Source organism: Lynx rufus, unplaced genomic scaffold, assembly GCF_022079265.1.
Source record: "Lynx rufus isolate CCGP_SWC_20201006 ecotype Redwood Valley unplaced genomic scaffold, mLynRuf1.p SCAF_7, whole genome shotgun sequence".
NCBI classification, from domain to species: Eukaryota; Metazoa; Chordata; class Mammalia; order Carnivora; family Felidae; genus Lynx; species Lynx rufus.
The window spans coordinates 84,106,790-84,132,958 of NW_025814889.1; the positions used below are offsets into that span (position 1 = coordinate 84,106,790).

Here is a 26,169-nt window from a genome sequence, read left to right on the forward strand (position 1 = left end):
CAGAAAGAAGTGCAGACTTTTAAAGGCTTCTTTTCTCTTTTAACTCCAGCTCCACGCCCTGATCTAATTGATTTTTTTTTTTTTAAAGTGCATCGCCCATCAATAATGCAGGGAAGAGGGTGGGAGGATATGAAATTCGCCATATTGTAGATATGGATGCATTATGCTGATGACAGGAGGCAGGGGCCAGAGCTGCCCCCTGAGTGCCTGTGATGTCCAGGCTAGCAAATGCCTCCCCGAGAAGCTTCTGGGCATTTCTCAGAGGGAGGGAAGTCTAGGAGAGGGGCGATCAGGTCATCCTGTTTTGCTCCTTACGGTCTCCTTTGGGGTCCAAACATTATTGGAGTGCCTATTATGTGCCAAGAACCATGCTGGACTCCCAAGTTCTAGGGATCCTGCTTTGGGAGCATCAGTAAGGGACATGGGAGAGTGAGGACTCCCAGTCCCTCGGGGCTTCCGGTTCGCCCTCAGAAGTCGATAGGACACCAAGTGTATGATTATTAAGCACCTGGATGGCAATGGAGTTGGTTCCAAACAGGGGCCAAGAAAGAACTAATGCAGCCCGACTTCTGTAACCTTGAGCAGAAGCCCAGTGCTGAGTCTGCAGCTGGTCTCCCAGCCGGAGGCAGCCGCTTGGCCAGCCTGGGTGCGCCAGCTTCGTCGTGACAGAAGGGGCTGCAAGGCAAGATGAGTGTGCCTGCTAAGTGCCCAAATGAATAACAGCAAGGTCAAGAAGCAGCTCCCATTCCTGGATGGGTTTTTTAAAACCCGCTTTTATTAATTAATTGTAAGTAATACAAATATTCCAAAAATATAAACAGACACTTAATGGCGTCCTACATTTCAAGTTTTTGAATACAACAAATTTATCAAACCATGAATCTGTAAGCAAGGTAGTCAGAGTCCCATAGCCCAGTCACAGTGGGAAGCAGACGCCCTGCCCTCCAAATGGCATCTTGAGGGGGAAAGTGGCATGACCTGGAATGTGTCAAACTTGGGATACTATACGCAAAGCTCAAGGGGCTTAAAGAGGGTCTGCTCTGGGGCCGACCCCTACGGCGGGCACGGGACAGTGAGTCAGACCTCCGCCTTCCCTCCCCTGCTCGAATGCAAATATTTATTGGCATTTTAAAAAAGAGAAGGATAAAACGAACTCCATTTTACAAAAAATGACTGAGGAACAGAGTGGTAACCGATTGAAGACCTGAAGGGAGGAAATAGGCTTACCTTCCACAGACACTTGGCCTGGCTGGGAATGGGAGGGAGGACAGCCTTCCCTGGGGGCTGCCCTACTGAAGGAGGCCTCAGGAACAGGGTAGGGGGAGCAGATTTAAATGGGATCCATTTTCCAGGGAATGACTGCCTTTCTACACTTCCCATGCTTTTAGCACAAAGATGCTTCTGGGCCACTGTTTATAGAGGTGAGTTTATACATTTACAAAATGGTCAAAATCTTTGGGAGGCAGGAGGAACTAAACGGAAGGTCCCAGGTTAACTGAAGGCAAATGTACTCAACCTCTTTATAGTAAGGGACCCCTGGGCCTACAGAGCGTCCCCTCTACAATGTGCAGAGTGACAACTCTTACCTTGACCGTTTCCAGACTGGTCCTGTGTCCAAAGCTCCCCCTATGAGAGGGACACGAACATCAGGCTTTTGATTTAGAAGCCCAATCAGAGAGACACAGTGTGTCCCTGAAGAGGCACCTTAAAGAACTGACCCTGGCAGTTGGGCAGGTTCCTGGCATGGCTTGGACGGGCGCTGACCAGGCACAGAGGCCGACTGCCTCTTGAAGACAGTCTCGGACAGGAAGGGCTGCTGGGAAGCCCCAGAACACATCCTGGGCTGAACTGGCTCCCTCCCAATCCTGCCCTCCTCCAAAATGGAGTCTGGCCTGATTCCTCTAAGGAGCGAGTTTTGCAATCATCACTTGCCCCTAACACACTGTGGAACTGGAAGCCAGACAGCAAAGGACTTCAGGTTGGCTCTGGTCCACACGGACGGACCCTGTTTAGGCTTATTTGGCTGAGCTGCTTCTCTGCAGACGGCAGGAGAAAGGGGACAGTGGGAATATGGTATTTCTGTTGAGGAACTGCAGGTGGGCGGGGCTTCACATAGAAGCAGCAGGGACACCCCTCACCAAGCTAACCGGGGGCTCTGGTCATGAGTCACACTCGGGGCATTTGGATAGGCCTAGTAGGAAAGGGGGAGGCACAGGCTCTTCCTTCACCTGGAGAAACACGGAGACGCAAAGGAGGGCAGAGAGGGACCTAAGAACTGGATCAGCTTAGAGCCTCTTATTGCTTATTTAGTCAGAAAAGCTTGGTTGGGCCCAGATGGCAGATGTGGCCCAGGGGCTAACACTTAGGGTGGGGCTTGGGAGAGACACCCCAAGGCATTAGGGTAGAGGCCGAGCCAGGGCCTTAGAATCAGAAGCTCCCATCTTCCTTCAGGAGGTACCCCTCCCTGGCTAGCACCAGAGCCCTCTTCCCCTGCTTGCAGGACCCCGGGGGCCCCGGAGAAGAATACTGGCGGGAAGGGCCACACGAGCTTTGGGGACCTCTGTTCCACTTCTGTGACACCAAAGGGAAAGACCAGGCCCTTTGGCCTCGGGACGAGGAGGGGAGGTGGTAACACACAATGCTGGAGAAAGACGCTTGTCAGCCCAGTGCCACTCAGGACACCAAGCTGCTGCCCTACCGCCCGCTTTGCTCAAAACTCGTCAATTCCTCAGGCCGGACCCAGTGTGGATCCAGTGTGGACACTGCAAAGGGTAACAGGGCTAGGAGTCCTGAGTGGGGGGGGGGGGGGCGGGGGTGGTGTCCTCACACCTGAAGCAACTCACAAAGGCTCTGTGACACCTGCCTCCAGGGAAAACAGAACTGGGGAGGGGAGAGGAACTCCCTCCTGCCCTAGAAGGAGAAGGGAGGGGAGGCCATGATTAAGGCAGTGATGCTGAGGTGGGGCTCAGCTCCTGAGGGGAACCCCTTGTGCTCCCAATTCCAGCAGTACTTCCTTCCCCTTTTGTTTTCCATCCTCAGGAAACATCCATTTTGTGGCTATTTTTTGTCTTTTAAAGCATTCACTACTGAGAAAGTCTGAAAGCCGGGGGGAGGGGGGGGAGGGAAGGGGGAGGAGCAAAGTGCAGGTGTGTCAAGGGCTCACTCACACCTGATGCGAGAAGCAAGCGGCACGTGCATTATGCTGGCAAATGAAATGACGACAACACCCGTTCCCCTCAGCCCAGGGAAAGCAGGAGTGCCTCTGAGGCCCCGGAGGAAAAAAAGCAACAGCCAGGAGGGAGGAAGACAGGAGTAGACGGAGAGAGGCACAGGCCAGGCCCAGGGGAAGACACAACGGGAAAGAGCCCTGCCCAAGAAGTAGGAGGGGCCGGGCGGGGAGCGCCCTTCCCGGACTTTGGAACACAAGCCCTCGCACCAGCACCAGCAGAGAATCCCTGAAGCACAGACTTAGGGACACAGTCCCATACTCAGCTGATCTACAAGCCAAGGGGACACACACATTCATGCTTGGGGGGGGGGTCTTCCTCCTCCCTGCACCCCCAGAGCCTCCCACATTCATCACAGGCCCAGGGCTGCAGCTCTGTCACAAACAAAACAGGCCCAACACTCCATGTTTAGAAAGAGAATTTTAAAACAGAGTCGGAAGAACGGAAATCAGTTATCTGTCCTCTTCCAGGGCAGGGAGAAGACCTCCTTCCCCACAGGTTCAAGACTATGGCTGGGTGGTGAGGAAGGCAGGCCCGGAGCCCGAGCCTTGGGGAGACACAGAAAGGGCCCGTGCCAGGCACTTGGCTGGAGGCGAGCGCAGCCCTCGGACCACAGGACGTGATGGCCACTGGGGCTACCGGTTCTGGAAACAAGCTTTCATCTTTCCAGAAACGTTGTCTTTCTGTATGCAGAAAGTTGGCTGGAGAAAGGTTTCAGAAAGGTGTGTGCCTGGGACACCCGACGGCAGCCTTGGACTCCCTTTCTCCTTGGCACGAGCCTTACAACACTGAGGAAAGGCGCTGGGTTTGGCAGCAAAAGCCTTCAATCGTCTTCATCCCTATCGAGCTCAGCGGCTCCCAGGGTGACGGGACAGGAGACAGACTAACTCCGGGAGTCTTCATCTTTCAGTTTCTCCCTCAACATGAAGCACTTATATCCCGGGGCCGCAGTTCAAGGGGAGACACACATATACACACAGACACACACAGACACAGACACACACACACTCACATCTGGGAGCCCAACTCAGGGAGCAGGAAGCTCTAGGTGCCGTCGGTCTGGGACGTGCCCGCTTGGCATCTATCCTGTCCTAAAGCTCTTTCCAACCACTTCTATTCCCAGGCCCCGTTTGGTGAGATGCTCCAGCTTCCGCTCTGTCAGGCTGGTCATAAAGGCACAGTGTAGGAAAGTCCCCTACTGGGATGGCCATTGCTCGGAAACAGGGAAGGCTAAGGGGCCCGCAGCTGCCCGAGGCTGGTGTAGACATCCTCTGCTCCGCTCAACTCCTCAAAGATTGGGATTAGGTTCAGCAACTCAGTGTCTGCCATGTCATCAAACCAAGACTGCACGGGCACCTAGGGCAGGGAAGAGGCAGTGTAAATCTCCTGCCAGTTCCTCCCTCCCTTGCCCCAAAGCCCCAGGAAGCTGGCTGGGTACACCTGGGTGCCATGCTCCTCTGGAGAAGCCCGGGCTTCCGATGCCCACTCCCTCTCCCCTCTGCCCGGGACTGGGGCTCCCCAGTCCCTGTGGTGTGGCTGTGTCCGGACCACTCACTGCGTTTTCTGGGTGGAAGATGTAAGAAGCAGGAGAGTTGTCCAGAATGAGGGTTTTCCTCAGATCCCTTCCCAGGCGGCTGAGGTCCTTGACATAGCAGCCTTGGTGGAACACACAGGACTCCCGGAACAGGCGGGCCCGGAACACTCCGCACCTGTCCAGCAGGTCCGTCACTGGGTCGGCATACTAGAAGAGAAGGTGCTTTTGCTCAGATGCAGTCCTGGCTCCCCCTGCCCCTACCACCGTGGCTTCCCGTGGCCCAGCAAGGGGCTGTGGGACACCCCCGCCCTGTGGCTGCCACAGCCGCTCTTGGCGCCTGACTTCCCTCCTGCCCTCAGGTACCTTGGCCAGGCTGGCAGTGAAGAGAACACATTCAAAGAGCTCCCCCATTCGTCTCAGGAACTCATCCACGTAAGGCCTCTTGAGCACATATACCTGAGGAAAAGCAGAGAAGCTTGTTGGAGGCAGCCCCGTGAGGGTGAAGCACTGCTCATCCGTCAGCATCACCACGTCCACAAAGACCGGCAGGCAGGTTCACACCATTCCTGGTCCGGCCCCTCCGCCCCAACCTCTGGGGACACCTGGCTGGAAACCTTCTGCCCCCCCCCACACAAGGGCACTGTATCACCTCCTCACCCGGCTTCTGCGGGCTTAACGGCCCAACCTTGACCCAGCTCAGGAAGAAATGCACGCGCCTCTGTCCCAGAAGCCATCTCTGTTTCGGGCGGCGAACCATCAGCTGCCTCCAGAAACAAGTAATCAAGAATAGGCCTCACAGACGGAAACAGCCTATCCTGGATTACTTGAATCCAGCCACAGCCTCTGTGGGAGCTTCCTGTCCTTGGCTCTGGCGGGACACTCTGGCCAGGTCACCATCACGCGAGCCTTGGTGGAAACCAAGGCTGAAACCACACGCCCTCACACAGCTTCTCTGAAATGCACCAGGGAGAAGGGACTTCTCTCCGTCAGTGACCAGGTCAGATGCTCTGCGTCTTGCTCAAGCCCCACACCTGTCTGTGCTTGCTCCAGCCAGCCGCCCCGAACGCTCATGCCCACCTTTCATCATTTTGCACGTTTCAGCCTGAAAGGCTCATGGGCCACATGTACCTCATCGCTCTGCATCTACCGCTTCCCTGCCTCCGGGATCTCCCTCTCCCCTAGCCTCGATGCTACCAGAACCATTCCTTCAATGCTCTTGTTATCCACGGCACTCCCTGCTCAACGAGCGCGTGCCTGCCATGACTCTCCCTCCTTGGAGGTGGCCCGAACGGCCAATGACTCACCACACCGCTGGTGGCTTTGCCACAGGAACCCTCGGCTCCGAGCAGCCACAACTAGGTTCCCCTGGATTTGCCGTTTCTTCAATCTTCAACAAGTCCCTCCCTCTTCCTGGCTATTTATCAAGCCTGGCATCCCCTTGCCCCTCTTCTGCAGGTAGCCACGCGCCAATTTTAATCTCAGCTGTTTTTCACGATTCATGCTGCTCCTTGTTAATCAGGAGTTCACAGTGCGTATCTGCCCGTTTGCAAATATGCCTTTGTCTGGTCTCTGTGGGTTTTGTACATCTCCACATGTGCAAATGGACTGTAAAGGGTAGCTGGGCAGAGGCTGACCAGTCCAAGGGCAGAGGTGGTGTTAGGGATGAAAGCCTCTAAGGGACAGAGGACAGTGGTGACTTGGCAGGGAAGCCTCAATCCCCTCCTTCTCTACACATAAGTCTTCTATTTGACCAGGCCATGTGAGCAGGTATCAGGGCAACCCGGGTGTTGTTCCTGGTGCTTCCTGACGCGCAAGCAGACCTTCTGGGCAAGGATTTGGAGTAAAAGCTTTTTCGCTATCAACACCTCATGATCCTGGACTGAGCAGGCTATGCAGGGCCAGAGCCTAAGCTTACTTGGATTTAAGTGCTCTTTGAATAACATTTACCGGGAGAGAATCCAGTGTAGGGACCCAAGGGGAGGGGGAGTAGAAAAGCTTCACAGAGGGAAGTGGAGAAGCCAGAGCTGGGGAGGAAGAAATTCCTTAGCCAGGAGGAGTGGGTGGGCCCGGGGAGAACAGGAAACAGCTAGTACTGGCTTCCTTGCCTGTTAACAGGCAGAGACACCACCTCTTCAGGATTAGAGGAAGTATCCTCGTTTAATAGCACTGGCCACATTGGCCAGGAGGTGGTATTCAGTAGATCACAGCTATTACTATTATTAAATGATACTTTAATTTTAAACAGCTTGGCTTCAAAGCAAAAAAAGATGACAGCTGGATGGGGATGGAGGAGAAGCGGATTTTTTTTTTTTAAGATCAGAAAGCCTGGAGTGTGAGAGGTTCCGATACAGAAAGGAGGATGAAGTTGCAGGAGAGGGACCAGTGACGGAGCACACCAGAGGGGTGGAGGCCCCGAGGCCTGTAGGCTGGCTGTGGCCTGGCAGGCAGCTCACCTGGTGAGTGGTCCCCTCAATCTCGACAGGCACTATGAAATCGGCGTTGTTGATTGGCTGGAAAGCAGAAAAGTTAATGAGGTCAGCATGGTACGAAGGAGACAAAAAGCCTCGGCCACACCCCCACATGCGTGAGCACACGGTCCCTGCCACAGCACCACTGCGCTGTCCCCTGGGAGGGGCGGGGAGAAACAGGTCTCAGAGACTCCAGGAAGCTCCTCCCACCACCCTACTAAGAAGCACGCACAGTATCCCCTCCAGGTTTTCCTTACTGCCACCACCCCCAATTTTACCAGAGCTGACAGAATTTCAGGACCTTCTTCAGTTAACGAACATCCTGACAAAATGGAGGGGGGCAAGTTCCGAGGCTGATTCAAACCCTCTTATATAGGCCTGCCCTGTACAGAGCCCTGGTGGTTCTCCGGGCTGTGTGACAGACAAAGCCCGTTGGCAGTGACTGGGTGGAGCAGGGATTCCTATTCAACATTCTTCCGTGTGGCCCCCGAATGTGTGTGATGCCAGTGTGGCCAAAATGGCAGAGCCCCCATCCCCCACCCAGCTCCCCTGGCTCATCAACTTTATGCTGCCTCCGAGCACCTTCAGTTAGACAGGCAAGACAGCCCGAGATGGGCGTAGGGAGGACTCCAGATACGGAGTTACCTTAAAGGAGCTATGCACAAGGGTTTCATCCAAGTCGATGACCACGCAGATCCTTCCTTGGTCTTCCTCTGTCACCTCTGGGAGCAGGCAGGTCCCCGGGATCTGAAACCAGAGCCAGGCTGCCGAGGTCTGCCACCAGGAAAGCCCAAGTGTTCTCTTCAGCAGAACTCTGGGAAGAACCAGGCTCATCGAGAACACAGAAGACCCCCGAGTTCGACCCAGAAGAGGTGCCGTTCGAAGGCCAAGAGGTACACAAAGAGATGGAGTCGGCTGGTCGGCTCCAGCCTCCCACCGGACTATGGAATGATCTGGACACTGAGATGCAGGCCAGGGCGGCTGTGGGACGGATGTCAGCTGTCCCCCCCAAAAGCTAATGTCTTTGCAGAGTAGGCCCTCAGCAAATATCTGGGACAAATGGCTTCCCGGGGTGGGGCCAGCCAGGCACTGAGGAATAAGGGCGTCACCCAATGTGATCACAGGGTCTGGGGCTTTTGGGCATGTACCTGTCAGATTCCCATACCTGATAAAACTGGTACTGGAGACAGTGGAGCAGATCCGACTGTGGGAGGAAAGGAAGCAGTCAGTACCGACCGGCCAATGCTGTCCTACCTGAAGCCCACTGCTTCCGCCTCAGGCCTGGTGGGTAAAATTCTTCCCAAGTTCCCAGCCCCCTGGAACGTAGGGCATAACAAAAGTGACTTTTCTTTCCTTCTCTTTCCATTTATTCTGAGAGAACAAGCGTGTGCACGAGTAGGGGGAGGGGCAGAGAGAGAATCTTAAGCAGACTCTGCGCCCAGCACAGAGTCCTACTGGGGGCTCAGTCTCCCAACGGTGAGATCATGACCTGAGCCGAAATTAAGAGTCAGACGCTTGACCCACTGAGCCACCCAGGCGCACCTCTTTTTTTTTTTTTTTTTTAAAGTAAGCTCTATACCCAACGTGGGGCTTGAATTCATGACCCTGAGGTCAAGAGTCACATGCTCTGCCACTAAGTCAGTCAGGTGCCCCAAAAGTGACTTTTCTTAAGAGCTGCACAGGAAAGGGGAAAGGCCAGAGCTGCCTTTCAACATCAGGTCTGATGAAGGATGGAGAAGGCAGTGTCTCAGTTGGACAAACCGAGGGACAGGGAACTCAGTGGCTGATGCAGGGACACGGGAATCAGACACAACCAAAATCGGAACTCCTCACTGTGGTGGTTCAGCGTCTTTGTGAGTCCTGGCACCCAGGCTTCTCTTTGAGAACATGTGTTTTCTATACTCTCTTCTGGGGGTGACACACAGTGCGGGGAGGGCGCCGAGCCCCTAGGATACATCAAGTATGCCAACGTGAGCCCACACTGTGGGTCCTGAAACGTGAGGGGGGGTGGAGTACAGAAAGGTCAGAAAGGCTTCCCTGGCCTTTTGCTAATAATAGAAATGTTGTTATGACTGTAAAACGTGATACCTTGAGGAAACATTAAAATCCTAGCATTTAGAAAAAATCCACGTTGGCATTTTAGTGTATTTCCTTCAAGTCTGTTTTAGCAGCCCTTCCCCCCATAATATGTAATTTCACATTCTGCTTTTAGACTTAATGTTGCGACTCAATACTTTTTCCGTGTTACTGTGAACTTTGTAGGAATCAATTGCTAAGTAATACTGTCACGTTGCACTTTATTTAAGTGCACTTCCGCCTACTGAGTAATGCACTGATGCATGTCTTCAGCCTGGTTTTGAGAGAGGAATCGGACAGCTAGACCTTGGTTATTTCGGAAAGAAGTAACCAATGGCATTGGGGGCAGATGGGTTTTTGGTCAGGGCTGTGCCCACCCTTGAAATGCCAGACATACCTTCTGTTCACTGGGAGGCTCAAAGACACCCATAAATTTCCCAATGTCCCCCCAAGACAGGTGAGAGTGCTGGAGTGTGGCAGAATTTCAAGAAGTCAAGTAACTTGGAAGACAGCTTTGCATAGTAAACAACAACAACAAACACAGGTGTCACAGCCAGAGAGATGGGGGCTTGCACTCTGATACTACTTACTGTTTATTAACCACTAACTCTTCAGGGGCTACACAGACCCTCTGGATCTCTGTTTCCAGGTGTGTAAGTGGGAAGAGCCTGTGACCCTCCCTGCCGGGCTGCCGGTTGCACCACATGAGACAGTATATGCAAAGCGCCTTGTATGGTTCCTGGAACATGGGAGGATCTGGACCAGAGGGGCTCTCAGAAACCACAGGGATATCTGCATGGCCCACATTGCAAATGGAAGCCAGGAGAAAGAAAATGGGCCACTCTAGGAAAGCCAGAGGAGGGGACTCTGAGCCAGAGGTCTTTGAGACTTCAGGGAGGACTACCTTTGCCCACATGCCACGGCTGCAGGGGCCCCCACTAGCAGTCCCCTCCTTGCTGGCGTCCCACCACCCTGATCTAGCTACCTTAGCAATGGTGTTGGCTTCCTCCTTGTATGCGGAGAGCTCAGTGGAGGAGCTGGACTGGCCAACATGCTGGGCGCGAAAACAGCAGAAAAAGGCCTTGAAGATGTTCCGTCCACGAGGTTTCTTAGGAGATGACTTGGAGACCAGGCCTAGGGCAGAGGGAACGATGAGGCATTAGCTACCGGGTGACTCTGTCCACAGGTGGCCCCGTGCCCGTATCCCCTCCAGTCCGGAAGCCCCACCAGGGCACAAGCCACGTGCTGGGCAGATCACCAAATACAGTCAACACTGAAACACACACGCTTATTCTGACGGTTCTCTAAAGCAAAGGCAGCAGGAATCCCCACTCTCTGGTTTAGGAAATGAGCTGCAGAGGATTCGGTCTTCACTCTCTGGTCGGGAGGGGCACCAGGTATCGAGTCCAGGTGTCCTGCACTCTGGAAGTGGCACACTGAAGGAACCCTCAGAAGTAAAATTCACCAGCGCAAAAATCCTCCTCGACCAACCCCAGTTCGCAGAACTAGCCGTTCTACACGAGGGAGAAACCTAGGCCCCTGCAAGTCAGTGGAGCTGTGGTTCTGTTCAGGGTCAGCTTCCCTAGAAGCTGGGTCAGTGGCGGCAGGACTGAGGCCAGACTGGAAACAACAGGCTAGAAAACAGAACAGCTGCAGCCCAAGGAAGAAGTTGTGCTCCTCCTTCACTGCCCCAGCCACTGTCCCTGCTGCTCTCCCCTCAAAGGCACGAGGCCTGATCCGTAAGCACAGGCACGCTGACCCCTGGGAAACACACCTGGTGTCGCGTTCTAAGCTAACGGCCTTGCTTCTAGACCAGAGTTGCCCCGTCAGTCTAGCCTTTGTAACTCAGACTTTGGATATACAAAGCCATGTTAACAGGATGCTCAGCAAGGCAGCCCCAGAAAAGCCAAGCTGATACAAAAAGCTATGGGCATTACAGGATCAACCAGAAATGGACTTCAGGGTATCTTTCCAGTGCCTCTTGCTTTTACAGGAACTGTTCTGGCAACTGTGCAGCAAGTGTAGGAAGACACGGTGGGTCCTGTGGCCAGGAGGTGGCGCCACATAACTGCTGCCAGACTGGTCCCCAGCCACAGGTCTCCACCTAGGCGGGAGGGGCTGAGGATTAAACCCAGCCCACTTCACCATAAAGCATGGGGCAAACTACAGTGCAGGAAACAAAATGAATCTGGAAACGCTTGTCTTTGTGGGGGGTTAAAAAGGCAAACAGAATGTGGCACCAAGGACAACCCTCCTCTGGCTGTTCCCTTTATGAAGGGAAGGGGGAGGTAAGCAGGTGGGGCCCACCCCAAAGCAAGGTAGGGGTTAGTCGTCAGAGCACAGAGGCCCTTGCAGAGAGGCGGTGGGACAGCCATTTAATATCCAGTTGCGGCCCCCTGGAACCCTGCAGAGGAGAGAAAACCAAACTCTATTCCTCATGACCCAGGGTGAGGAAATGGCCGCTGAACAGCAGTCAGTCAAGTGGCAGCCAGCACTGCCCGGCCAATCTACTCCCTCCGACTCAACAGAAGCAGAGGGGCTTCCTGCAGGTGCAGGCTGGCATCTCTGCCCTTCAGAGCTCGTTCTCCCTCCCTGGGTGAGGCCAGACCCCCTGACACTGGTATGATCATTAGAAACCTTCCAGTAAGTGATCAGGCCTCCCTGGCAATTCGCCTACATACCCGGGGATCACTCTTGAGCTCTTGGCCCCAGTGGAAAAAGCAAGATTTCCAGGGACTGGGGATTCTGTGATAAAAGGAAGAAGTTGCACTGGGGCCCCCTCACCACGCCCCCACCAACGCCCCTGTATCAAAGAGACAAACCTCAGAGCAGAGCCCAGTACTAAAGAGCAGGATGCGCGGCTCCTTGGACTTTTTCCTACTCTTAATAATCTATGCAGGAATCAGAGGGCAAGGGCGGCTTCTCCACCTGCCTGTATGGCCCACATTCAATTCCGAGCCCGGGGACTCCAACAGACGCTGACACAAAGCTCCAAGACCAAAGCTGAACCATCACTTTTCCTTTGGTTTATGGTTTCTTCACGCAGAACCACATTCAGAGGCTTAACCCGGGCACGGAGCCTTTCTTAAAAGGCCACACAGCCCGAGCCTTTCCTGAAGAGAGGCCGTCAAGAACGCAGTCAGCATCTTAGTGACAGACGATGTGAAGGCTGAGTAATCTTAAGAGGCAGGGGGGTGAAAGGGGCAGCTGGCTGGGGCCACAGAGAGGCCCGGCCGGTGCCCACTGCGGGAGGCCCAACAGGCAGAGGCGCTTGGGCCTTAGACGCAGAGCTTGGTGGGGTGGGGGGCAGGGCTCCTCAGCTTCATCTGGACTCAGCAGGGGATGAAGGTCTTCTCAAAAACACAATGTGACCAGGCAGCCCCTGGGCCTCAGGGACCACAAATGCCTTGACCTTGGGGGCAGGCGCCTGGAGCAGAGCACAGAGCTGTGGCGCCTGGGGAGGGTATCCCAGGCCCACAGCAGCAAGGTCAATACCCCGCATGCCCCTCTGTTGGGGCCCTACTTCCCTCAATCCTTCTCCAGGCTGTCTGTCCTTCTTATATTTACCAACACTGCCTCCGAGAATCTATCAGGGCTTCTTTAGCCTCCCCTCAACATGGCTGCTTCCTGATGGGGCCTGTAATGGCCTTGGTCAAGAGCATTCACCAGCCTCTGGAGCTCTGCACAGCAGGTACTCAGTAACTGTGACTGGCTCAGCGAACAACTGCGGGAACTCCAGGGCCCTGGGTGTCACTACTACGGAGCCCGGCCCCGTGGATGCCTTTGCTGGTTTGCAACAACCCGGAAGACTTAGAAACAGAAAAGCATTCTCTATGTGAGGACAGTGAGGCAGGCACTGGAGGAGCGGAGCACCTGAGGCAATCCTGTTCGTCGTTCCGTGCCTCAGTCATGTTTACCACGAACTGATGACGTGCCAGCCCTCTCTTAGGACACTTGACACCATTACTTCATTTAATCCTCACTACAAACCCATTTGTAGGCACTAATGCCCCGTTTTACAGAAGCAAGACTGAAGCAGAGAGGTTAAGCAACTACTCCAGGTTACACAGGTAGTATGAGAGCAGAGCCATTGAACCTAGATCTGCTAACCCAGAGCCAGAGCTCTTACCCACTACCCCACAGGGCCCCTGACAGGGGGCATCGTGTACATTTATTCATATGACAGCAGGGACGCTTGTTTGTTCTACTCCTCTCTAGGCTAGGATGGTAAAGGATTAGTTTGGGGCCCACCCCCCTCCTTCACTGTCCTCTTGGGCAGGCCATGAAAGGTGCAAGGCTCTGGGATTCCACCCCAGGGCTTGCTTCACCCCCATCCCAGTCCTGCACCTGCTCTGACAGATACCTCTGGGAAATCAAGAGGACAATGGCGGAGGGAGAAGGGTAAGGGCTGGAGACAGGGCCTCTGGCCCGAGACCTGCTTTGTTCAGTGGGTTTAATGGTAAGGGGGAACACTCATCAGAGTGGGATCTGAAACTTGTGTCAAAGAGTCTTTCAGAGGCTCCTTTCAGCCGGCACTCAGTATTATGCCCCTGACGGCCAGGGGCCCCTAAACCCCCTTCCGGGGCCGGGAACATGGGACACGAGAGGACTTCCAGGTCCCTGGGGATTTCATTGCACACGGTCTCCCAAACAGGGAGGGCAGGATTCCAGGGGGTGCCATGGAGCCCCCTAACTAGCTGCTCTCCCTCGTTCATTCCTCCTGCTACCTGCTTTGTGGACACCCAGCCTTCCTCTCCTGCCCGGCCACCGACCCGCATCTGCTCTCCCTGCTCCAAACATCTGGTGTGGGCCTGAGCGTCGGAGAGGACCAGCACAGACCTAATGAGGGGACCTCTGGCTTAAGAAGAAAGCGAGCAGGTGGCTGAGAACAGGGAAGCCAAGCCACTCCTCCAGTTCACTGGTGCAAGGCTTCCTGCCAAGGCAGGGTGTGAAAAGAAGGTGGGGTATGGCAGGGACCCCCGCTCCGAGTATCGCCTGGGCTGGAGGCCAGACCCTGCCAGTTACTGACTCTGACGTACAGCCTCTTTGACCCTCGGTTTCCTCATCCACTACCTGGGATAACACCAAGACCTCCCTCCTGAGTGAAGGGAGAAACAAAACCTGCCCTTCGCACGGCAACGTGCCGCCGCGCAAACTCTACAACTCAATGCTGTGCTCGTTTTAATCATCTAAAGGGAGATGACCACCAGTGAGCAACACTGTGTGACCTCACTGCGGGAGACCGACAACAGGGGACCAGGGCCCTCCCGCTCCCAGCATGTGGCTGAAGCTCCAGAGGAGATTTGTGAGCGAGGTGCCAAAGGACTCTGATCATGAGCAGGTTTCACGAAGTCTAAACAGCCCCTACCTTCTTCCAAATCCACTACAAAAGTTGTTTCCCAGCTTGCAAACACCCTGGCTAATATTCTACAAATAACAGGAAAGCAGGTGAGGCTGCTCCACTTGAAATAAACAGTGCCCTCTCTCCGTCTGTCTACCACCGCTGCCCCCAAGAAGCACCAGATGGGGACGCTATTTGCCTCTGCCTCTTAAGAAGCTTGTGCATGTACAGGTCTGTGCGCACACACACGCGCACGCACACATACACGCACACACACACACAGATGAAGATTGGCTTTGCCAGGACAACACTATTTATAACCCTCTTCTGAAGGTCAGGTTCAGATATCACCGTTGCCAACAACACAGCTTCGTGTCCCAGCAAAGGAACTCCTCACACATCCGCCTAGGAGTCGGCAGAAGGCAAGCTCTCAGGCAATCGGGTTTTAACAAGCCCATTCACGTAGAAGGATGCTTTCTTGGTTCCCTCAGAAGTACTTCCTTCCCCACCATTTCCCATCCCCCCATAAGCAAAGGATTTAGTCTGGCTATCACTATAAAATGGCCTCTCTGAGGGGCCTCCCTCCCCTTAGCTATTGGAGGAAGGAGAGTATTTGGAGCATTTCCGGCCCTTCTTGGCCAGCTGCCTGGGCCCTGCAGCCAAGACACGTCTGATTGGGGCTCCCCATGGAGAGGAGTCCTCCCAGGTCCACAGCAAGGGGCTCCTGGGCCTTGGCTGGGGATAGGCCCTGAAGTGCCAGGTGGACGGAAGGGCTCCTTGGACCAGCAGGTGAGTCGGCAGGGGAACAAGAGGCTGAGAGATGCCTAGACATCCCCCACACAGAAAAGACTGGAAACAATGGGGAAGGTATACCAGTTTTCACAATGTCAATTGCTGACACTGTTTTCTGCAGGTGACAAGGCAGGCAGGGCTTCACGCAACTCAGCACCAGCTCCCGAAGTTCCAAAGAGCAACTGCGACTGTGATGGCATGGACTTTTAAAAGTAGTTTTAGGGGCACCTGGGTGGCTCAGTCAGTTAAGAGTCTGACTTCAGCTCAGGTCGTGATCTCGCGGTCTGTGGGTTTGAGCCCCGCGTCGGGCTCTGTGCTGACAGCTCAGAGCCTGGAGCCTGTTTCAGATTCTGTGTCTCCCCCTCTCTGACCCTCCCCCGTTCATGCTCTGTCTCTCTCTGTCTCAAAAATAAATAAAGGCTAAAAAAAAAAAAAAAAAAGTAGTTTTAGCCAGGCTCTTTAGCTCACACCAGCATGTTCTATGCTGGTGCCCTCCCTGCTCTCCCGCATCCAGGCTGATTTATTCATGTGGTGTCTCTGTTAGTCCCCTTCTCTGAGTGGGACAGCTCCTTGTATCTCCGTTTCTTCTAAGAAAGAAGAGCTTTTTTCAGTCCCGGGTCTTTAATGCCACCTGTAGGGTGGGGGTCACAGGTCACTAGCTATTCACCTCCTGCCCTTCCCCCTGCCTCTTCCCCCCCAACAATCTGGTCAACGATCTCAACACAGGGCCTCAATTTTAGGGACCTCCCTCAAGAAAGACCGTCTTGGGAGCAGAGGATTCCTGGTAACTTCTCAAACATGATCAAGATACTCTATCAAGCAACCTTTATACAAGTCATGGCCAAGACACCCACCTAGGCAGCTCTAACATACTTTAAAACCACACTGGGGTGGGGCTGGGGTTCCCAGAAGCAGCAGCAGGTCCTGGACTAGGGCCGAAGAAGCCGTTTCCTCACATAGGTGTCAGCGGAAGGCTCAGCCCCCAGCCGCACACCAGAGGGCTCTCAGTGGACAAGCGAGCGATGGCCCACAGTGGCAGCTGAGACAGACAAGAGATACCATCCGGGAGAACCCAGAGAGCTGGATTCTGCCCCTGCCTCTGCCGGAGGCCTCGCCCCACGCACGCCAACTAGGGCAGAGATGTCATCGTGGGGGCCTGGAAACCACCTTTGCCCACCTTGAGCCTCTCTCTCCCCGTGGAGGTGCTGAGCAGGCCCCTGCGGGAGGCTGGGAAGCTAAGAGAAATCTGCCTAGCAGGACAGAAACACCTTGGTGGCTGTTTCAGCCCTGGTCTTGGCGCTCTGGCCGACTCCTGGAATGCTGGATTTGGTGGAAGGCCCCGAAGAACCCGGTGCCTCTTTCCCCCCCAGCTCCGTAAGCCCGCTTTCCGTGACATACGCATGAGCGAGACGAAGAGCAGTGAAGGCACAGGATAAAACGAGGGACCCTCAACCACCTCTCCTCCGACGGGTGAAGAAGACAGTGGTTACCCAAAGGGCCACGGACTTGGGTTTACATCCTGGCTCTACCACATATAAGGTATGTGGCCTTGGGCCTCAGTCTCTTCATCTGTAGATGGGAACTAACTACCTATTCCACCGAGCTGTGAGAATTATAAGGAGCCTGGGGTGTGGCCTGGCTCTAGTGTCAGCTGCTAGTCGTTCAGGGTAAGGCACTTTCATATCCTAATCTCGATCTCAAAATGTTCCCACTGACACAGACCATAGAGATTTCTTCTCATCCCAGAGGTCACACAGAGGTAGTGACAGGGCCAAGCCTGGGAAGTGGCCTTCCAGGGGACTCCACAAAAAACAATCAGTCTCTCTCTCTCTCTCACATACACACACACACTCACTCACTGAGGTTGACCAACCAGTTCCTTCCTTCCTCTAGTCGCTTGGCCTCTGCAGAAAGACTGGAAGGAGTCTGCCAGGGAAGGACTGCCAGGGAGTCTGTCCGCCTCCAGGGAAACTCACCTGCTCCTACCACACCCCTCCGCTTCACCTGGGATCAGCCAACCGGTATAGGTGTGTCCAACTGAGAAAGCACTGAGCTAGAAGTCAAGAAACCCCGCCCCACTTCGGCTTCTCAACCAGCTTTGTGGTCTTGCCTGAGGCGCAACCTCTCTGTGGCTCAGTTTCCTCACAGGTCAATGGGAAAAGGTCGACACTACAGGGTCCCTTACAAGGTGGCTTCAGATTACCTGAAGCTTGTGCTTTTAGAAAGTGGAATGCACAATGCAAATAAATGAGAGGCAGTGCGGGTCATGGTTAAGGCTTGACTCTGGAGTCAGGGTCCTGGCTGACACTCACTAGCCATGTGTCCTTGGACAAGGTGCTTCAGCTCTCAGCGGAGTTTTCCTCATCTGTGAAGTAGAGATAATTCCCATCTCTCATCTCCCAAGTCATTGTGAGGATTAAATGAGATGCTAGATATAAAAAGCCAGGAACAGTGTCTGGTCCATGGTAAGTGCTCTATAAATCTCATCTGGGATCATTACTCTGTCCCTTCACACTCAGAAAACTTTAGGATTCCCCTTTACGAGCCACCGGATCTTTAACAAACAGCAAAACTGGATCCCTCCGGGAGACTCTTCCTGCTCAGGGCTAAGCAGGCAGTTGGGGCCATTGCTGTGTTTACCTGGCTCTTCTCCAGGGACACTTGTCAGAATCATAGGGAGCATTTGGAACACACACATGCCTGGCCCACCTGCTCATGCTCTGATTCGGCAGGACCCAGGTGGGGTCTATATTTTTAGTAAGTGTCACAGGAGATCCTGATGTGTGTCCCTGGCTGAGGGACAATACCTAAAGGTTGCCAGTGGTCCTTGACTAACCCTTCCAGGACTGGAGGATGATTCAGCCAGCGGCCCCTTGGTCCCTCTTCCCACCATGTCTCACTGGCTCAGTGTCTCTGCTATCTCAGAGGACTTGTACCAGCGGGGTCTAGTTTTCCTCTCTAGGAGTACTTGCTCTATCACGGAGTCAAAAAGCCTGCTATCTCTTTTTGCAGACCCCTGTTCCTGTGAAGGAGGGGCCCCAACCCCATTCTGCTATGGAAACAGAGGAGCTGGGACTCACCACACTGGGAAGGCGCTCCCACAGCCTGTGTTGTGCCATTTGAGCCTTCCCATGAATCTGCCTGGCTCTCACTGGGAATGGGGCTACACTTGTTCCCTGAGAACGGTGCGGGTGGGGAAGAGCAAATTCTACAGGATGCAAAAGCTATTCGTTCCTCAAGAAACAAGAGTAGGTATAGAGTAAAGACAGAGTATGAGCAAAGTCTCAATTTTAGGGGGCAAAAGAAGGACTAGGGGCACCTGGAAAGGGAAGGCAACTGTCAGGAGATGTACTCAGAGATCAGGTTCAGGGCTGACCCCTAGAAGAGGTGACCAATAAAACAGGACATACACACCGACTGCCTAGAGGGAGGCTGGGTGCTCCCTGGAGTACTCATTCTGTAATAACAGACCTGATGCAGGCACACAGACCTGAAAGGGCTGGGCCCTTTGCTGGACAAAGAAACTCTGTTCTAGTTGGTTTCTGGTCCAGAGAGGCTTCTAGTTCTAAGTCAATGTCTCCACTTTGATTTCTACTGGTTCCTTCATAAGAGTTGCACGTTAATAAGCTCATCTATAGTTCCCAGTTGGGAACTATGCCTCCATTTCAGAAGAGGGAGGGAATTATGTCAGGGCCACACCCAATCCCATGACCCCAAGACAAGTGAGTTAATTCTGTGCTTTGCGAGCAGGCTGGCCTGAGATAGGATGAAAAGCAATTTAAGGCTGCTTTTTGTGCTTTCTCAATGCTGTACCCCCAAACCACAGCAGCAAAGACACAGCTTAAGAGCATCTATTTCTTTCCGAAATCCCAGTTTTTATTTCTCTCCTTGTTACTAGAATTCCCTAAAAGAAATGTGAATCTCACTGCGTCCATTAACCCTCCTACAACGCAGCACAGAGTTGTCCTAAGTGTTGATTATATACATTTCTGAGAGGCTGAGCAACTGCTCAGAAGGCTTGGACTTCAGAAACTCTTCACAGGAGGGGCATGGCTCCCTGGCCTCCCATCCCCAGATGCCCAGACGCCAGGCAGAGCGGCAGATGCCCTAAGGCACACGCTACTCGCATTAGTGCAGATAAAATCCCATTCCAAGTCACACAGGCACAAAGAAGGGGTCTATGCAGCAAGGCTGTTTGCAAGCCTCAGAGGTTGATTCTTCCAGAAGGCCCAAGCCCCCACATCAGTGTCCCCTCTGACCCCCAGCCACCTGTCTTTAACAATAAAACCCACATGACCCTGTGCTGTTTGCACTCTGTCCTTGGGGGAATGGGAGGAGGAATGAGTAGTGGTCTGGCTGTGTAAAAAAGAAGGACATTAATGTTTATCAATCATCTCTTAAGTACTAGGCATTACAGAAGTATAAATATCAATATTCCTATTTCACAGATAAGTCACTCAGAACACTAAAGTGATTTGTTAAGTCTCACTGTGAATAAGAAAAGCAGGGATGTGCACCCAGGCCTGAAGCAGGGAACTCTGCTTCTGGAACAATTCTTTTTTTTTTTTTTTAATTAAAAAAAAAAAATGTTTGTTTATTCTTGACATAGTGTGTGAGAGCAGGGGAGGGGCAGACAGAGAGGCAGACACAGAGTCTGAAGCAGGCTCCAGGCTCTGAGCTGCCAGCACAGAGCCCAACGCAGGGCTCAAACCCACTAACTGTGAGATCATGACCTGAACTGAAGTTGGACGCTTAGCCAACTGAGCCACCCAGGCGCCCCAACAATTCTTTGAAGTAACAATGAACACCTTGCTGCCCCTGCCCTCCACCCCTTCCCATTTCACCCAACACAACAAGCAAACTTCCCAAGATGGGAATAAAAGACACTATTCCTAAATGACCCAAAAGTTAGCAGGAAGAAAGCTGACGAGGAAGAGGCAGGGATATACATTTGCATATAGATATGTATACTTTTGCATATTGTCTGTCTTTCCTTTTCCTTTTTTATAAATACTGCTATTATTTAATTCTCCACCGAGGGGCTGGGAGCATCAATCCACCTTGGCTAGAAACGTGACTTCTACAGTATTCACCATGTTGACAAAGCCCACGATCATAAAAGATGTGGCCATTCCCACAGAGGACGAAACAGCATCTCCACTGCCAGTTTCGGTAAGACCCCTATAGCGGAGAAGGGAGGAGACAGAAACACCACCACCCGTGCCATCTCTGAAGGGTGTTTCACAGCAATTCCGAAGTCCTTCTCCACAGAGAGCTATGCCAGTCAAAAGCAGCAGCAGAATGGCAAACTCCCAGCCTCAGGATGTTAAAAATTTACAAACTTGGTTGCGGAGTTAGCACTCTCCTGGGCTATTCCAGAGGGAACAAACACAATCTTTAAGTCACCACACAGGCCCCTATCCCACTCCAAGATGGAGGAAAAACTCCAAAGGAGTCTTGCAGGGAGCCTCAGAGCCTCAAAGAGGCCAAGACTGAGAGTGGATGGGGACACATGCACCCCGGACCACAAAGAGCAAACTGAGGAAGAAAGCCCCAACGACATTTGTTCTGAGCTTTTCAAGTGAAGGGCCTGCCTCCGACATGAGAAGCGTTTGCGCTTTTTCATGAGAGAATAGGGCAGAATTTCCTCCTTATGGGGAGAAAGCAGGAGATAGAAAAATGTGCCACCGTCCTGATTCTGGGGGATGGTCAGCTACCAGAACCCGTGCAGTTTCTCATGTGAGAAGACAATCCCCACACTCTCCCTGAGAGGAAGGGTCATTAGGTCTCATGGAAAACAAAAAAAGGACCTGATTCCCCCCTGCCCCCCCCCCCAACTGTGGGTCACTTTGAGCCCTGGAAGAGGCTGCCTCCACTCCCTCCTCTTACGCGGAGAGGTGACAAGTTTGGTCCTGTTTCCTGGGCTTTTCCCCCATCTAACTCTAAAACCCCATGGCACAACCTCCCAGCAGCGGGGCCTGCACTCTCGTATGGGGCTGTAATAAATGGCTGTTCTCTGGCCAAACTCGTATTAACTTTTCCTTTTTACTTTTGATGTTACACACAACCCTGTCCCTGCTGTACCAGGAAGCCATTTCACCCATCTGGCTGGGAAGATGATCCAATTTTGGTCCTTTTATCATCAATGCTTTCAGTAACTTTTTTCTACTTCCCTTGCTGTAATTACTTTTGAATCATCAACACACCCAGCCAGCCCTAAAGCTCCAAGAACAGAATGCTAAAAAGGAAACACACACACACACACACACACACACACACACACACACACACAAACCTAAAATCCTGTAATGGCAAACCACCTCACTAAAAAGCCACCCAAGCTGAGAGCAATTTAATTTTCTCCTAGAAATTTACTTATTAATAAACTGCATCACACCCCCTCCCCTTTTTTTCAAAGGAGGCAGGAGGGCACAGAGATGGGATGCTGGCAGAAAAGGGGCAAGGAACTCATAAAGGAGAGAATTAAAACATCTTCTCCCCACCCCCACTTAAAAGAAAAAAGGGATGCAGGATTTGTAAATAAGGAGAGACTCAGAAAGTTGGCTTGCTGGTTGCTGGGTGCCCAGGCAGCCCAGGAAAATAGTATGTCTTCTCTGGAATGCAGTCCAATTACATGGAGAAAGACCCATGGTTGCCGGCTTGGGAATTCAGATTCCTCCAGGGATAAGTCTGAAGGACAAACCACACACAAAAAGGAAAACAAAAAACGTAACTCCAAGAAAATCCAACCAACATCAGCAACCCAACACTGTACAGAAGCCAGCTGCTCCGCTTCCTGCTGTCATCTATTCTGTTCCCCAACACAGGCCCTTGTGGCTGAAAGGGCCAGCTGATATGTAAGATGCCCCTTCAGCAGTCCTGCTCTGTCTCACTCCTGGTGTGATTCCCTCACCAGGAAGGCACCCTCTAGAGCCTCTACAAGAGAAGGACCAGAGCAGGGAAGCACAGGGTGGTTCTTCCCAAGTGTCATTAACACAGAAGGATTCCTATGGAATCCTTCCACGCCTAAGCTCTTCACTTATGGCTACCTCCTGGGATGAGACTGGGACCAGGCAGGAGTCAAGTTCTCAACCCAGAAAGACTCCGCTCTTCAGGCCTCAGCACAGCTGGGCGGCCAGCAGAGGTGAAGTTGCCCCTGGGGTCACATAGCCTAGTTAGTGATGCAGCCAGGAGAGCAGGGCAGAGGGAGGCAGGGGTTTTTCTGGGGTTGGGATCTGAACAGGCAAAGCTCTCCCCCTCCCCAGGGCAAGCTTAATTTAAAGAAGGCCAGAAATTCAGGAAGCACACAGTGCCCCCTCCCCAATCCCTTCCACTCCAGGAAATAGGGAAAGGCTGACACTAGCAGCCCTTGCCCCTAGGCAAGTTAGGGGAGCTCCTTGGGACTGTGAACCCCAGGAATAAGTGACCTGCTGACTAATGTTTCCAAATAGGGGGGATGTAGGCGACACCGAGGCACCACAGCTGGCCACCCACCAGGGTCTAGGCCTGGATACGTTCAATTGCAGTACTGGCCCTGCACGTCCTGTTCTGGGGGGGTCGGAGGAAGGGCAGGAACGCTTCAGATTTGGTACCAAGAGCGTGCTTTCCCCAGTCTCAGGGCCAGGTGGCCTCAGTCCGGGAAGTTCTCCAGAAAAAAAACAAAAACAAAAAAAACCCACAAAAAAACAAACACCCCCCAAAACAGACGCTAGTCCTTACTCCTGGCAGAAATTCTGTCCACTATTTTAGACACATTCCTCAAGGCTCCAGGAGGAACGTGGGGGAGGGGAAAAAGAGTTTCGGGGCTTCCAGTCACCGAACTAAGAGATTCCACCCTCGGCCCGACCTTTCCCCGCCCTCGGGAGAGGCCGAGGCCTTACCCCGCTCCGATCGCCAAGACCACCCCAGAGAGGGCCCGCGACCCCCTCGCGTCTGCACCTGACCCTCAGGAAGGCGGGGGCCGCGAGCTGCTGCCCACGGAGAACTCGCACTTTTTCGCTGCGCGATTCAGAAACACGCCGGGTCTGATGCCATCCGGCGAATTATGTAACCAGGGACACCGCTCCCGGGCTAAACAAACGCGGCTCTGTGTGTGCAGCGGCGGCCCCGGGGAAGCGCACCGGGGCAGGGAGGGGCTCTGGCCGGGCCTCGGGGTCGGGCTCGTAGGCTCAGCAAACGCGGCAGGAGGCAGCCCAGCCGGAGCGCCGCGCCGCCGAGGTCCCGGGCCCAGCGCAGGGCCGCGGGCGGGCCAGTAGGTCCCGCAGGCTCGGCCCCTCCCCCACCGCGGCCGCCCCCGCCCCCAGGCGGTGAACTTGGTCCCAAGTCCCGCAGGACGCCGTCACCGCCCGCGGCCACCGCGACCTCGGCCTTAGGGAGCCGCTGGGAAGTGGTGGACTCCAGTTCCGGCTCCATTCCAGCTCGGGACCCCTCCGTCCCCCTTCCCACCCCTCTCCCCGCCGTTCTGGGGCGGCTGCGCGCCGTCGTGCGGGAAAGTGACGACCCCACCTCCCAACTCAGGAGGGGACGGACGCTGGTGACTCGCGCTTCGAGCGCTACTCCTCAGTCTCTCTATACGGGGGGAGGGGGTGCAGGACGGGGTGACAGCTGCGCGGATGACGCCCCTCCCCCTCGGGCGCCGGGAGCCCGGGCCCCGCACCGCCCCCATGGGGGTCTGAGTGCGGACAGAGACGCGGGGGCGGATGGACTAGGGACCCGTCTGGTCGGAATCTAAGGCTCTGATCCCCGGGAGGTCAGGGGCCGGGACTCGGGTTCGGGGCTTGTGCTAGCCCCCCACCCGCCCGGGGGCGACGCAAAGTTTTGGGAAGTTGCTGCCCCTACCTTGCTTGGTGAGCACCAGGGCGTCTTCCCTCCGCGCCTGGGTGATGATGGAGCCGTGTTCCATCTAACAATCCCGCGGGCCCGGGCTGGCTGGGCGGGAGGACCGGCGGGCGCGCAGGCTGGGCTGGGCTGGGGGGCCTGGGCGGGGGCCCGCTCCGGCTCCGGCTCCCGAGACTCGGACTCCCACAGCTGTTCACATCCCTGCTCTCGTTCCCTCCCTGGGCCGGGAAGGGAGGCGGCCTGTACGCAGGGCGGGCGGCCCGGGCAGCGGCTCCCCGGTTGCCCCCGGCCCCGATCCCCCGGCAGCAGCTCCGGGCTCCTCAGTTTGGGTCCAACATGGAGAATCCGGAGCGAAAACAAGAGGAGGAAATGGGACACGGGGCGGTTTCCAGGCTCCCCCCTCCCCTCCGTACTCCGGATAAACAACCCGCGGCTGCAGCGCCCACCCCCGCGCGCCTCCTGGCTCCGGACCCGGCCTCTCCACCGCCGGCCAGTGCCTGCCGCTCCGGAGCACCGTCCTAGGCCCCAGGACCCTTCACCTGTGAGCTGCTGGGGCTGCGGAACATCCGGAGCTTTGCTATTTTGTTACGGAAAAAGCGAATCCCCGAGGGGGGTGGGGTGGCGGGCGGGCAGGCTGGCGGGGGAGACTTGAAACCGCTCCGGCGCTCCAATTGGCCCTCTTGGAGAAAAGGGGCGTGGCCCCTCCTTACTATGCGGTGCGAGGACCCAACAACATTCCAGTCGTTGCGGCCACGCCCCCGGGCCACTCCCCCCCTCGCCCTGCTGCGGCCTCCCAGTCTCCTCGGCCACACCCCCTTCCCAACTACTTAAAAGGACACTCCAAAGCTCACGTTTCCCTACTCGGTGCTTGTGTGTTCACGTCTGTGCATCTCTTCTCGGGTAACCAGGGCAAGCCGCGAAGCCTAACCCAGGTTGGGTCAGGATGGGAGGGTTCGGGGCAGTTTTCTTACTTCCTGCTTGGCCCTCGAATCGTGAACCCCCAGTTTCACATAAAAGAGTACAACCATTGAATCCCGAAAGGGATGTGTTGGGGGGGGCGGTGAGGGGGAGGCGGACTCAGGATCCCAGAATATCAGAACTGGAACTGATCTCGGGACGGTCTCAGCCCCCCCCCCCCCCCACTTCAAATGAGACATGAGTTGCAGGGCTTTGCTCAAAGCCCCTCACTCATTCCCATTCAGGGCTTACTCTCCTCCCCCCACCACCACCTAACCCGGTAGTCCCAGCCTCAGTTTAGATGGATAGAGGTCTCTAAGGGAAGAGCTTTTGCTCAGTGACCTCAATGCTGCCCTCCCTCTTTGCTCTTAGGCCTCAGACACCCTCCCTTGGCTATGGCTCCTGGACTTTCAAGGCTGTAGGTGAGGGACACACACACACACACACACACACACACACACACACACACACTTGTTCCCAAGAGGCTCCAGAAGGGCAAGTTTTAACTCCGTATTAGATCCTTCCCAGTGAGCTACATCTGTCCACAGGTGATGTGGGCTGCCTTGGGAGGAAGGGAACCATTCAACACTGGCAGGAGTGATGTAGGGTGAGATTGCACTGGGTGACTTATGAGCTATTCGAACCCTAATAGTACCTGATTTAATGGAACTCACCGACCAAGGAAGGGGCTTCCAGAAGGTAAGGACTTCTCTGGTCTCTGGCAGCTGGGAGCAGCTGATGGCCTTCCCTCTGCAGTTCCCATTGCCCAACTTACACCAGGTCTCACTAGGAGGTGGAGGACAAGTAGGTCATATCTGAACTCTCCAGGTACCATCAAATACCTGACCCCCACAGGCCCTCCTTCATGAGGACAGGTGTGGTTGTGATGTGTATCAGCCTGTGTACCTTAATAGTGCTCGTGTGGGCCTGTTTCTT

General features: G+C 54.4%; 1 protein-coding gene across 1 annotated transcript; it reads right to left on the reverse strand.

Moving 5' to 3' along the window:
* Window positions 1-740: 740 nt before the first annotated feature.
* On the reverse strand, window positions 741-24,865 carry CTDSP2 (CTD small phosphatase 2). Its single transcript, XM_047067342.1, has 8 exons — window positions 24,277-24,865; window positions 10,291-10,439; window positions 8,395-8,433; window positions 7,875-7,976; window positions 7,215-7,271; window positions 5,125-5,217; window positions 4,783-4,968; window positions 741-4,583 (listed from the first exon to the last, which is right to left on the reverse strand). The coding sequence occupies exons 1-8, from the start codon at window positions 24,338-24,340 to the stop codon at window positions 4,458-4,460; spliced, it is 816 nt and encodes a 271-aa protein (XP_046923298.1). The 5' UTR covers window positions 24,341-24,865; the 3' UTR covers window positions 741-4,457.
* Between the last annotated feature and the right edge of the window lie 1,304 nt (window positions 24,866-26,169).

What these genes read in the sequence shown, in the direction of transcription:
- CTDSP2 (XM_047067342.1), bottom strand. Translation starts at nt 24,340, where the DNA reads ATGGAACACGGCTCCATCATCACCCAGGCGCGGAGGGAAGACGCCCTG. An exon ending in TTGAGGGGACCACTCACCAG is followed by an intron (nt 5,218 to 7,214) that starts GTGAGCTGCCTG and finishes GCTTTTCCTCAG; the next exon opens with GTATATGTGCTCAAGAGGCC. An exon ending in TCACTGCCAGCCTGGCCAAG is followed by an intron (nt 4,969 to 5,124) that starts GTACCTGAGGGC and finishes CTTCTCTTCTAG; the next exon opens with TATGCCGACCCAGTGACGGA.